Genomic DNA, 13,130 nt, shown 5'->3' with positions numbered 1-13,130 from the left:
AAAAATGCTGTATTGTGTTCAATATAATATCACAGACTTGGAAAGGACTTTAAAGAACAATCTAATGTAATTTTTGTTATGTGGGAACACTGAGGTAGAGTGGCTTGTGATTTGGCCAAGGCTGCTTAGCTTATGAATGGCAGAGCTAGAAGCAAAACTTACTCTGTGACTTTTCCACCAGTGTTCTTTCCACTGGAGAAAACTCCCAATAAGTTATGTTTTTGTTACAGTCCATACTTTGAAGACTTTTACTGCATTCATAATATGTGGTATAAAATCAGCTAATTGTAGTATTAATGAGTATGCAATTTGATGTTGCTTTTGGTATACATATATTGCAAAGATACATAAAGATATGCCATACTTTAATGTAATTCCAAAATGTCAGTTACAAAGCATATGTATTTGCATTAAAAAAGTCCTTCACATTTTTACAAAAAAGACCCCTTTTCAGAGAGGAAACTCACTCTCATAGCTACTTAAAAGAGTCTAGTGAAATACTCTTTTGCTCTATAAGAAACATCCAGGGACAAGCTGTTTGTATAGTTTGAAAGTTAATCCTTTGTCAATTGTTTCATTTGCTATTATATTCTCCCATTCTGAGGGTTGTGTTTTCACTTTGTTTACAGTTTCCTTTGCTGTGCAAAAGCTTTTAAGTTTAATTAGATCTCACTTATTTGTCTTTGTTTTTGTTTCCATTATTCTAGGAGGTGGGTCGTAAGGGATCTTGATATGATTTATGGCATACTGTGTTCTGCTTATGTTTTCTTATAAGAGTTTTGTAGTTTCTGGTCTTACATTTAGGTCTTTAATCCATTTCGAGTTATTATTTGTGTATGGTATTAGGAAGTATTCTAACTTAATTTTTTTGCATATAGTTGTCCAGTTCCTCCGGCACCACTTATTGAAGAAACTGTCTTTTTCCCATTGTATATTCTTGCCTCCTTTGTCAAAGATAAGGTGCCCATATGTGTGTGAGGTGATCTCTGGGCTTTCTATCATGTTCCATTGGTCTGTACTTCTGGTTTTGTGCCAGTACTATATTGTCTTTATGACTGTAGCTTTGTAGTATAGTGTGAAATCAGATTCCTCCAGTTCCATTCTTCTTTCTCAAAATTGCTTTGGCTATTTGGGGTCTTTTATGATTCCATACGATTGTGAATTTTTTGTTCTAGTTCTGTGAAAAATGCCATTGGTAATCTAATAGAGATTGCATTTAATCTGTACATTGCTTTTGGTGGTATAGTCATTTTCACAATATTGATTCTTCCAACCTAGGAGTGTGGAATATCCCTCCATCTGTTTTTATCATCTTTGATTTCTTTCCTTAGTGTCTTATAGTTTTCTGTAAATAGTTCTTTCGTTTCCTTAGGTAGGTTTATTCCTAGGTATTTTATTCTTTTAGTTGCAATGGTAAATATCAGAAAAACAAACAACCCAATCAAAGTGGGCAAAAGACCTAACTAGACATTTCTCCAAAGAAGACATACAAATGGCTAATAAATACATGAAGAGAAGCTCAACATCACTCATTAGAGAAATGCAAATCAAAACTACAATGAGATATCACCTCACACCACACAGAATGGCCATAATAAAAAAAAATCCACAAACAGCAAGTATTGGAGAGGATGTGGAGAAAAGGGAATCCTCCTATACTGCTGGTGGGAATGTAAATTGATACAGCAACTATGGAAGACAGTATGGAGATTCCTTAAAAACTAGGAATAAAACCATCATATGACCTAGCAATACCACTTCTCGGCATATACCCTGAAGAAACCAAAAATGAAAAAGACACATGTACCCCAGTGTTCATTGCAGCAGTATTTACAATAGCCAGGACATGGAAGGAACCTAGAAGTCCAATGACAGAGGAGTGGATAAAAAAGCTGTGGTACATATATATAATGGAATACTACTCAGCCATGAAAGGAATGCATTTGAGTCAGTTCTAATGAGGTAGATGGACCTAGTGCCTATTATACAGAGTGAAATAAGTCAGAAAGAGAAAAGCAAATACTGTGTATTAACACATATATATGGAATTTAAAGATGGTACTGACGTATCTGTTCACAGAGCAGCAATGGAGATCCAGACCTAGAGAACAGACTTATGGACAAGGATCGGGGAGAAGAGGGAGAGGGTGAGGTGAATGGGGAGAGTAGCATGGATGCATATACACTAACATATGTAAATAGATAACCAATGGGAATTTGCAGTATGATTCAGGGGACTCAAACTGGGGCTTTGTAATAACCTAGAGGGATGGGAATGGGCGGGAAGTGGGAGGGAGATTCAAGAGGGAGGTGACATATGTACACCTATGATTAATTCATGGTGATGTATGACAGAAAAAACTAGGTTTTATTCCTAGTTTTTAAGGATGTATGATAATATCAAACCAATATTGTAAAGCAATCATCAATCAATTAAAACTAAATATTAAAAATAAAGGAACATCCAGGGGCATATTTTTCAGAACTGATACTTCATTTCTGACTGATTAATGAGTCCTAATACCTAAAGCTAAAATTACTCTGCTGGATTATATAATATGGTATTTATTTTAGCTACCATGAAGCCTAACTTACTTGGGACCATACTCTTGTCCACTTTGGCCACATTGACCATTGGTTAATGAGTTAATTAAAAGGTGAATTGATTGAGAACACTTTTGCCATCCAGACCAGAATTAATATGATATAATGGAAAGCTACCACGACTTCTAGATATCGTGATTAACTAGTCATGTGAACTTAAACTCTGTGGGTCTCAGTTTTCTCCCCTATACAGTCAGAAGTTTGGATATTATATCCCAGCTCTTGTTATTTGGTGATACGTAATACATCTGAAAATTTGTTTGATTTTTATCCTCACTACTGTGCTAGGGGCTAGAATTACAGTTCACCTGATTGTGGTCTTGATATAGAGTCCTATATCAAGGGGTAGAAACAGTTCCAGAGTGGCTTGCCTTCTGCCTGACCCAGTTGGTAGGAAATCTGGCATATAATGTATCAGTGTATGTAAAATTTCAATAAAAGTAGGCTTATGGCCTGGAAACATGTTTGGGCTTTGCAGATTTTGTTTATCCATGCCAGTTTCTTTTAAAATGATATGAATAGCTGGACATTTAAATATTTGTATATCACTGACTATTTAAAATGGTATAATGAAAGAACTCTTGAGGTTCACAGATTTTGTCATGTCACAATTTACAAGGTTTTTTACTTTCTCTGCATGTGCTTATGAAGGTCTTAAAAGGCGACTCTTGAAGTTGTTGATTTTTTTTTTCTGTCTCTTCTTAGTTGGAACAGAAGCTGAAGCACATATTTTGTATGCTTCTGTTTACATGAACTTATAGAGGTTGTGGTATTATCTGTGTGTTACAAAACCCAGGAAATGGGGATGCTAGTAACCCATTCAACTCTGTGCTAGATTGAAGGAGTTAGGCATTAAATTATTTCTGTTGTGATTTCTGGTTCTAAATGGAGCTAATCATAAGATGTTGTAACTATATTTGAGTATTGCTTGGATTTCTTTTTACAGGATGAAGGAGTTGTTAAAGAAATCCCTATTACTCATCATGTTAAGGAAGGATATGAGAAAGCAGATCCTGCACAATTTGAGTTGCTCAAAGTTCTTGGTCAGGGATCCTTTGGAAAGGTAACAAATGCTTTTTTCCCTCATTTGTTTTTCTTTTAAACATTTAGCAAAAATTTGAACACATAGGTAGAAATCTGGTAAATGTGCCATTTCTAAATTATCAAATGATACACACAAAGGAAGGTCTAATTTCACTCCTTTTCTGTCTTTTTTTAAATCCCATTTCTTTATACTTCTCTGTAATAATCAATGTTTTCTAATCTCCTGGGATCACTGATTTCTCCAGGACAGTATATAACATGCTATTTATTTGCTGCCTAAATCAAGAAAGTTTGAGTTTTGTAAAAGACATCTTCTTTCTCTGTTCATGTGCTGTCATGATCTCAGCTCTCTCTTGGTGATTTTTTCCTTAGCTCTATCACAGAAGTCAGAATGCATGTATCAATTCATGTATGAATGCATAAATTATTAATCTATCATCTGTTATAAAAAATATGTGAATGTACATCTATGGTAAGTTCTGGGTAATATAGGGATTATATAAATCTCCTACCTTCAAAGGGTTTTAATTTCAAGGGAAAAAGCAAAATTGAGAGGATAAACTCTGACACTCATTATTAAAATTGGTTATTCAGTGCTTACTAGTACAGATTATTAGAAAAGAAGTTTATAGGTCTGGTTTGTGAGTTTTGTATACCTAGCATCTAAGATACAAAAAATATTACCATACAGGTATTAAGTAGCAGCATTTAGGAAATGGCAACAACAGCAATTTAAGGGAAGGAAGATAATGAGAAAGCTACTAATTTCTAATTTTAGGGTGACTGAGATTTAGTTTCAAAGGGGAAAGTAAGGCAGTTGAGCATTGCTTATTTATTATGCTCTGAAATATTTTAAAAAAGACATTTATTGAACACTGGGTTTGTGTATACCACTTTTAAAGTAACATTGATGACTATAAAGTAGACGTTAATTTTCTTAAAGTAATCTGATATCTGCGGTTTAAAATACAACATGTAAAATATAGAGAAATATTTTCAGGACACAAAAAGGACAGACTGGGGTGGATTATTCTTTGGCAGTGAATTGGTACAAGAGGTATATGATGACAAGGAGATAGGCTTGAATAGTTACGCTGGGCAGAGTAAAACTAGAAGGAGCTTTTAATAGATGTGTGTATCTGTGTGTGGGGGAGGGGAGTGTATTTATGGAACTGACCTGTAGAGGAGGCATGTGCATCCTGAACACCTTTATTTTTTAAAGTTACTAAAAGTACAGTATTTAAAAAAATATATTTTACATACTATTTTTATGATGTTAACTTTAGAAGAACAGAGATGAATTTCTTTTATATCCCCAGTATATAAATGCTTGCATATTGACTTAAATAAAACTTCACCAGGCAAATATTTCAAGCCATTAAAAGTATCTGTCTTGTTATTTGATACACACACACACTTATCCATATGTGTATTTATTTATATCCAGCTTTGTTCCAGAAAGGATTTAAGGCTTTCATAAATGAGTACTAAAGAAAATAAAATTAAAAATAAGTGGGGATGATGATGGAAGCAGAAAAATTAGAACAGGAAAGATGAGTTGAAGCCAGGAATAAACTCTGTTGTTCACAAATGCATGGTGTAAAGGCCTCAAAATTTTTGGCTGCATTATAAAGAGGCTGATACATTTAATTGTATGATTATTGACAGAATCTTTAAGAAGTATATCAAACAGACCAGAGAAATTTTTCTTATGGAGCCTCATAAAGAAAATACAGTATAACATAATGAATATCTTCAATAACATCTTCACACTAAATATAGAAACATGCTGACAAGTTGTCAATGTGGTCCTTAAAAATTTCAGGAAACGTTCAGCTTTGTGCAGGAATTTTGATTTAATAAGGATATCTTAGAAACCCATTAAAAAATTCCTAATACTAAAATACAGAATAGTGATCCTTGTGCAGGTCATCAACCAAACAAATATTAAGGAAGTGGCTTATTTTTTTCTTCCTAGGATGTGAAAACACTTTCTTGTCAGTATTACATCATTTGCGTAGGCATTGTGTGGTTGGGACTTGTTATATGCCAAACCTAGTCAGGAATTTGGCCAAGGCTGTGAATCAGATAAGTGTAGGAGCAATTCCAAGAAACTTTGAGCTGTAGTCTTATTTATAAGTTTTTCTATGAAAGTTCCATTGTTAAAATGCAATAAATGTATTTTAGCATATATAAACTTTGTGACATGAATATCTATACAATCTATTTAATAAGCAAAAATACTATGAAAATCAGTTATAAAATTGTATTTTAAAGATGCATGTATTATCATAAAAGATGCATATAAAATTCTGTAGTAAGCACATCGAGTAATGTGTGGATTGAAATGAAGTATACCAAACAACTTATGTTGTTGTTGTTGTTTAGTTGCTAAGTCATGCCTGATTCTTTTGTGACCTCATGGGCTATAGCCCACCAGGCCCCTGTGTCCATGGGATTTCCCAGGCAAGAGTACTGGTGTGAGTAGTCATTTCCTTCTCCAGGGGATCTTCCCAACCTCAGGATTAAACCTATGTCTCCTGCTTTGGCAGGCAGATTCTTTACCACTGAGCCACCAAAAGATGCAAATAAAATTCTGTAATAAGCACATTAAGTAATGTGTGAATTGAAATAAAGTATATTAAATAACTTATTTATTTTAAAACACAATAAAATAAAACACATGAAAACATCTTTGGCATTGTCAGACTAGCCTTTCATATATTTCACATGTCAAATCATATTTACATAAAGCATACATTTTAACATTCCTTTTTTTTTTGTTTGCTTTTGTGATAGTAAAGTCTTTAATTTTAGGACTTTAAAATGAATTTTTGAAAATACCAAACCCTTGCCCTCTTAAGTAATTGATTAAGTATATGTGTTTACAACTTAAAATTTCTTTCAGTTGGTCCTTTCTTTCCAATTAGTGTTAAAACTGTGCAGTTTTTCACTTCACTTCAGCCAGCAAATACTTCTTAATGAAGTCCATATGACAGAGAGAAAGTATGTTGGAGTAATTCACTCATTCATTTCTCTTTTGAACAATTTCTGAGAATTGGATTAGGTTGGCTGTAAAGAAACCTCTCATCAGGAGAGCTATGTTTTTCGATAACAGTAATTTGAAATCATGCAGCTTCTGTAGTTGATCATGGGAAGTAGAGTGAGATGATGTTTTCTTATGCTAGGAAAGTTCATTCATTAGACCTAAAAAGAACAAATCAGGTAATGAAAAAGTAAACAATTACTTCCCTAGACTGTGAATGATGGCTTCTATTAGATGCCATATTGAGATATTAGTGAGTGTTTTAAGAGATAGGGGAACAGTGTCCGCTTTGTGTGTCTTTTCAGAAAACCTGGGCTATTGTTTTCTTTCTTTCTTAATTGCCTCTTTTTACTCTCTGTATTCCATTCTTTTCAGCCCCACTAAAGGCTGTGTTCTAGAACAGTAGTTCTCAAAGTGTGATCTTACTACCCTTGGATATCCACAAGTTACTTTTAGGGAGTCCTTAAGAACAAGACTGTGTTATAATAATGCTAAGATATTATTTGTAACTGTTTTGGCACTTTGGCATAATCCAGCAAGTGATTTTAAGCTATCAATAATCATTATGACCTTCACTGCCACACATAGTTAGAAAAATACAAGTTTTACTTAAGAATGTCCTTGATGAGGTGTTAACAATGATTAGATTTATCAAATATCAATCCTTGAATATGCTTCTTTTTAATATTGTGGGATGAAATGAGAAGAACCCAAAGTACTTTAGCTGCACACCAAAAAATATGATTGTCTCAAGACAGAATACTTGTGAAGTTTTTTGAACTGTGAGCTACACTAAACACTTTTTTCATGAAATGTCATTTTTCCATGAAAGAATGATTGACAAACTATGATAACTTAAACTTGGGCATTTGGTAGATGTTTTCCTCAAAAATGAATAGAGCGAACCTGTTATTTCATGGAAAACAACTTAGTATTTTAGCCAATGATAAAATTTGAACTTCAAAGCAAAAAAGTAGAATTTTGGCCAATTTTTATTTGCCACTGTGCTCAACATGTTCTCAGTACTCAAAAGACTTTCCTGATGAGATTGCTACTGTCAACATTTGGAAGATCTGCATAACTCAGCGAACCAGTACTTTTGAGTTGACAAACACATGATGTTATCAAATCAGCCATCAGTGCAAAATCCATTCAACATGTCCCACAGACCAGTGGATTATTATGTAAAAGAATATGGACAGTTAATTGATGTGGTCTCAGATTTTTCACTGCAACTAATCTTTAAGAAACTTCTACTTGTCAAATTCTTGTGTCATATCGAAGAAGAATAACCACAATTATATGAAAAGGCTATTAAAATACTTCACCCTTTTCCAAATACATAACTGTGTGAAGCCTGCTTTTCTTCTTATAATTTAAGCAAAGCAGTTTAACTGCAACAGATTGAATGTAGAAGCAGATACAAGAATCCAACTATTTTCCGTTAAGCCAGATATTAGGGACTTGTAGAAATGTAAATCAGTGTCAGTCTTCTCAATGATATTTTTTGGTTTGTTTTGGAAAAAATAGTCATTTTTATAAAAAAATATTTATATTCACATGTAATAAGTTTATTATTTTTAATCAATAAATGCATAGTTAATTTTTGCTCTAATTTCTAATACAGTAAATATCAATAATTATAACCCACAAAAACAAAAGTACTTTGGAGTCATCAGTAATTTTTAAGTTTGTAAAAGAATTCTTGAGACCAAAAATAATTGAGAAATGCTTTCTTGGAAGAAACTGAGAAAGATAGTTCTCCTACTTGTAATGGAGTCATCACTCATGAAATGACTTGACTCCTTTGTTGTCAATATCTTGATCATCTGATATTGATTAGAAAAAAAGGAAACTGTTTGTCAACATTTATTTGTCCATGTCATTAAAATGAATGAAAACTAAGTCTGGTACTTAGGGTTAATGCCATTTGCTTAACTTTGACGCTTTTGTGTGTTTATTATGGCAGTTAATTTAATCTGCTTTTTAAAAACTTATATAGACTGAAATCTGCTATATAAATACATATAAGTCCATGGTTTTTCACTGATGAAATAGTAAGTAATGGTATGCAGTGGATTTGGAGGAAAGGGGGAAAAAAGACTGGTTGGTCTACACACAAAGTATGAGAAGTACTACAATAGATAGTGTGAAAACAGGTAAAACTGAAATGGTCCTTGAATTTAGGTCTGATACAAGAATAGAAGGAGAGATTAAGTAATGATTAAATGAACCCCCCCCACTTGCCCAGTTGGCTGATATATAATATCACATAGAATATTTGGAATAAAGAATTTCAAGCTCTACCATAGGAAAAAGACAAAAATTACTTAGAAGCTCTCCAATCTGCAGTTTTATGTATACAAATTAGTTAATTTGATCACATTTTAAAATATCAGCATTTGAATAGAGCTTGTTAGAGTTGAGGATGACAGTTTGAGGCAGTGAACACCAATTTAAAACTAATTTAAAACCCTTTAATAGTAAATAACTGTTATGAAACTATAATATACTCATATTCATCTTCATAATTGAGGCTTTTTGAAACTTACCTTTTAATGAATCATTTCTTGGTTTGAAAATATGAGAAATTATTACTTTAAGCTTACTCAGTAACTTTCATTTTTTTTATTGAAATATTCACCATCATGATTCTTTCACTTGGCAGATGGATAAGAATTGCCTCTGATATCTCATTAGAAAATAAAGTGAAAATTTTAGTCGTTCATTCTTCTCTGACTCTTTGCGACCCCATGGAGTGTAGCCCTCCAGGCTCCTCTGTCCATGGAATTCTCCAGGCAAGAATACTGAAGTGGGTTGCATTTTCCTCCTTGTCTTCATGAGCCAGGTGTGGACCTGGGTCTCCTGCATCGCAGGCAGATTCTTTACTGTCTGAGTCACCAGAGAAGCCCTATTAGAAAATAAAATACCTGGTAACTTCTAAAGTGGACCAATAGGAAACTAGAAGTGAAGGTGTCAAATTAACAGTAATTAGATTTGTTTGCTCCATATTAAGAAAACAAAAAGGAGCTTGTGTCTTATAAGGAGCTCCCTTAGCTCAAATTGTCTTTCATTATATTATTTACCTCTTATATCACAAACTTCTCAAATGTTCTTTTAAATTTTCTTTTCCACAGTAGGATGTATGAGCATGTGATTTACTAAGTGAATTAAAGTGAGAAAGTGTAAACTAAGTATAATTTATAGGGAAAAGTATATCTTTATACAATTAGAGAATATGTAAGGCTATTTGTATATGCTAATGTATATGTATAGCAGGAATGGCTTTGGATGTGAATTTCACTTTTTAAATTTTAATTCTCCTATTAGGTATTTCTCGTTAGAAAGAAGACCGGTCCTGATGCTGGACAACTCTATGCAATGAAGGTGTTAAAAAAAGCTTCTTTAAAAGGTAGAAGATCAGAAAGCTTATTAAAATAGAACTTGGTAAAGCTTGTTTTAAGAAATGTGCTATGTATTGCCTATAAAAGTAGATTTAGTTTCCTTTTAGCATTAGTAATTGTTACAGCTTTCTAGTGGTAAGTGATATTTCTAGGTTTGATATTGACATATACCCTAATTTAGTGAGAGTGTATCCTGGTAAAAAAAGAATTAATGGTATAAAAAGTGATATATTTTATTTAATTTAAAGTGAACTTATTTTATTAAACTATATTCTTTTTCTTCAAGATTCTTATTTTTTCTGTTCCATCTGTTGGTATTACATATTGAGAAGGCACAGCCACCTGCATACACTCATATACACTGTCTTCCAGGCTGTGATAACAATAACACTGTGCTCAGTTTTAGTCAACGAACTCATTTGAACACTAATATATAATGTTTATCCGCCAAATAACACTGTGGCACTTAACCCATCTCTAGATCTAAACTGAATTTGTTAGGTTTTATACTATGGTAATTACTGCCTAAGAATATTGACTTCAAATTCAGGCATTTACAAAGTTATATTATAAATTTCTGTATTTGTGTTTGGTGAATTATTGATGGGATCTCTACTGAAATTATATACAAGAACAATATACTCTACTCTTCTGTAATTTTTAGTTCGAGACAGAATTCGGACAAAGATGGAGAGGGATATACTGGTGGAAGTAAATCATCCATTTATTGTCAAATTGCACTATGGTATGTAATCTTTTTTAAAAAAAATATGGAATTAGAGAACTAATATTTCCTTTCAGACAATAATGTAACTTAAGATAAATACTTCAAACAGGAAAAAACATGGAATGATTTAATACTTTCAACTATGTAAAACATACTTATCTGAAATAAGAGTTAATATCCAGCTTTTAGTTGTATTTCCTATATTTGTTGGTTAACTTGTCTAAGGTAACAAGATAGTGTCTTTTGACTACTTGTCTAGTAGAATTTCTGTACTCTACTAGGCTATACCTCTAGGGATCTTGGGCTATAAACTACTGTGATAATTTATTCAAAACATTCTTGTGTTTGAATGGGTTCCTCTTACATGTTCATAATGATCATATTCCTCATCCTGTTGAAGAGGACCATATGGTATGCTAGTCTATTTGAGTTATTTTTTCTTATATTTAGAGAGAGAGGAATACTAGTGAGAAGAAATAGGTACAATGGAAAGAACATGAATTTGGAATCAAAGATTTCTGAGGCTTTTTTTTTTTTAGTTGAGGTATAGTTGATTTACTGTATTATATGTTTCAGGTGTACAGTATAGTGATTCACAATTTTTGAGGTTATATTCCATTTATAATAATTATTATAAAATATTTGTTACATTCCCTGTGTTATTCTATATATCCTTGTAGCTTATTTATTTTATACATAGTAGTTTGTACCTCTTAATCCCGTACCCCTATCTTGCCACTTTCCCCTACCTTTCCCCATTGGTAACCACTAGTTTGTTCTCCATAAATTTGTTCCTTTTTTGTTAAATTCACTAATTTATTTTTTGATTCCAAATGTAAGTGATATCATCCACTATTTGTAAGACATATTTCACTAATCAAAATACCCCCTAAGCCCATCCATGTTCTTGTAAATGACAATATTTCATTATTTTTTATGGGTGAGTAATACTCCATTGTGTATGTGTGTATAGATGTATGTATGTGTGTGTATGTGTAGACATATATATTTTCCACATCTTTATTCAATACATTTACCTGTTGATGGATACTTAGGTTGCTTCCATATCTTGTGTACTATAAAAAATTCTGCTGTGAACATTGTGGTGCATACATTTTTTTGTGGCAATATTTTCATTTTCTTCAGATATATACCCAAGTGTGGAATTGCTGAGTTATATTTTTATTCTTTTGAGGAACCTTCATACTGTTTTCTACAGTGCTTGCACCAATTTACATAACTTCTGACAGTGTACAAAGGTTTCATTTTGTCCACATCCTTTCCAACATTTGTTATTTGTAGTCTTTTTCATGATATACATTTTTGATAGATGTATCAAAAATCATTTTTGATGAGATGGTATCTCATTGGGGTTTTGATACAGTGATGATTAGTGATATTGAACATCTTTTCATGTGCTAGTTGGCCATCTGTATGTCTTCTTTGGAAAAATGTCTATTCATGTCTTCTGCCCATTTTTTTAATTGGGTTGTTTGTTTTTTTGATGATGAGATATATAGGCTGTTTATATATTTTGAATATTAGCTCCTTATTAGTCATATCATTTGAAAATATTTTTTCCAATTTAGTGGGTTGTCTTTTCATTTTGTTGATGGTTTCCTTTGCTGTGCTAGAGCTTTTCATTTTAATTAGGTCTGACCTGTATTTTTGCTTCTGTTTCCTTTGCCTTAGGAGAGAAATCCCAAAAAACATTGCTTTGAGTTATGTCAAAGAGTGTTCTACCCATGTTCTCTTCTAGAAGTTTTATGGTTTATGGTCTTACATTTAGGTCTTTAATCCATTTTGAGTTTATTTTTATATATGATGTTAGAAAATTTCATTCTTTTACATGCAACAGTCCGGTTTTCCCAGCACCACTTACGGAAGAGACTCCTTTTTTCTCTTTTGTATATTTTTGTCACCTTTGTTGCAGATTAATCGATCATAGGTGTGTGGGTTTATTTCTGGACTCTCTTCTGTTCCATTGATTTATATGTCTCTATTTATGTCAGTGCATACTGTTTTGATTTCTGTAGCTTTTAGCATGATCTGAAGTTAGGAAGTGTGATGCCTCTAGCTTTGTTCTTCTTTGTCATGATTGTTTTGGCTATTCAGCGTCTTCGGTATTTCCATACAAATTTTAAAATTACTTGTTCTGGTTCTGTGAAAAATGCCATTGGTATTTCAGTAGGGATTGCACTGAATCTTTAGATTGCTTTGGGAAGTATGATCATTTTAACTATTATTCTTCCAACCCATGCAGTTCTGAATTTTAATAATGGCTCCATTGCCAATTTATTGTATG

At 32.7% G+C, this 13,130-nt stretch overlaps 1 protein-coding gene across 7 annotated transcripts in view; it reads left to right on the top strand.

Annotated features, from left to right (window-relative positions):
* The window catches only part of RPS6KA6 (ribosomal protein S6 kinase A6), a 167,717-nt gene that overhangs the window by 53,423 nt on the left and 101,164 nt on the right, over positions 1-13,130 (top strand). For all 7 annotated transcript variants that reach the window (XM_065915253.1, XM_065915252.1, XM_065915254.1 and 4 more), the window contains 3 exons: positions 3,551-3,667; positions 10,025-10,106; positions 10,763-10,843. In XM_065915253.1, coding sequence (XP_065771325.1) covers positions 3,551-3,667; positions 10,025-10,106; positions 10,763-10,843 — 280 coding nt within the window. The remainder of the gene's footprint in view (positions 1-3,550; positions 3,668-10,024; positions 10,107-10,762; positions 10,844-13,130) is intronic.

This window comes from Muntiacus reevesi, chromosome X (genome assembly GCF_963930625.1).
Source record: "Muntiacus reevesi chromosome X, mMunRee1.1, whole genome shotgun sequence".
In the NCBI taxonomy this organism is placed as follows: Eukaryota; Metazoa; Chordata; class Mammalia; order Artiodactyla; family Cervidae; genus Muntiacus; species Muntiacus reevesi.
Note: the sequence above shows the minus strand (reverse complement) of the source record. Positions and strands in the feature narration are given on the sequence as shown.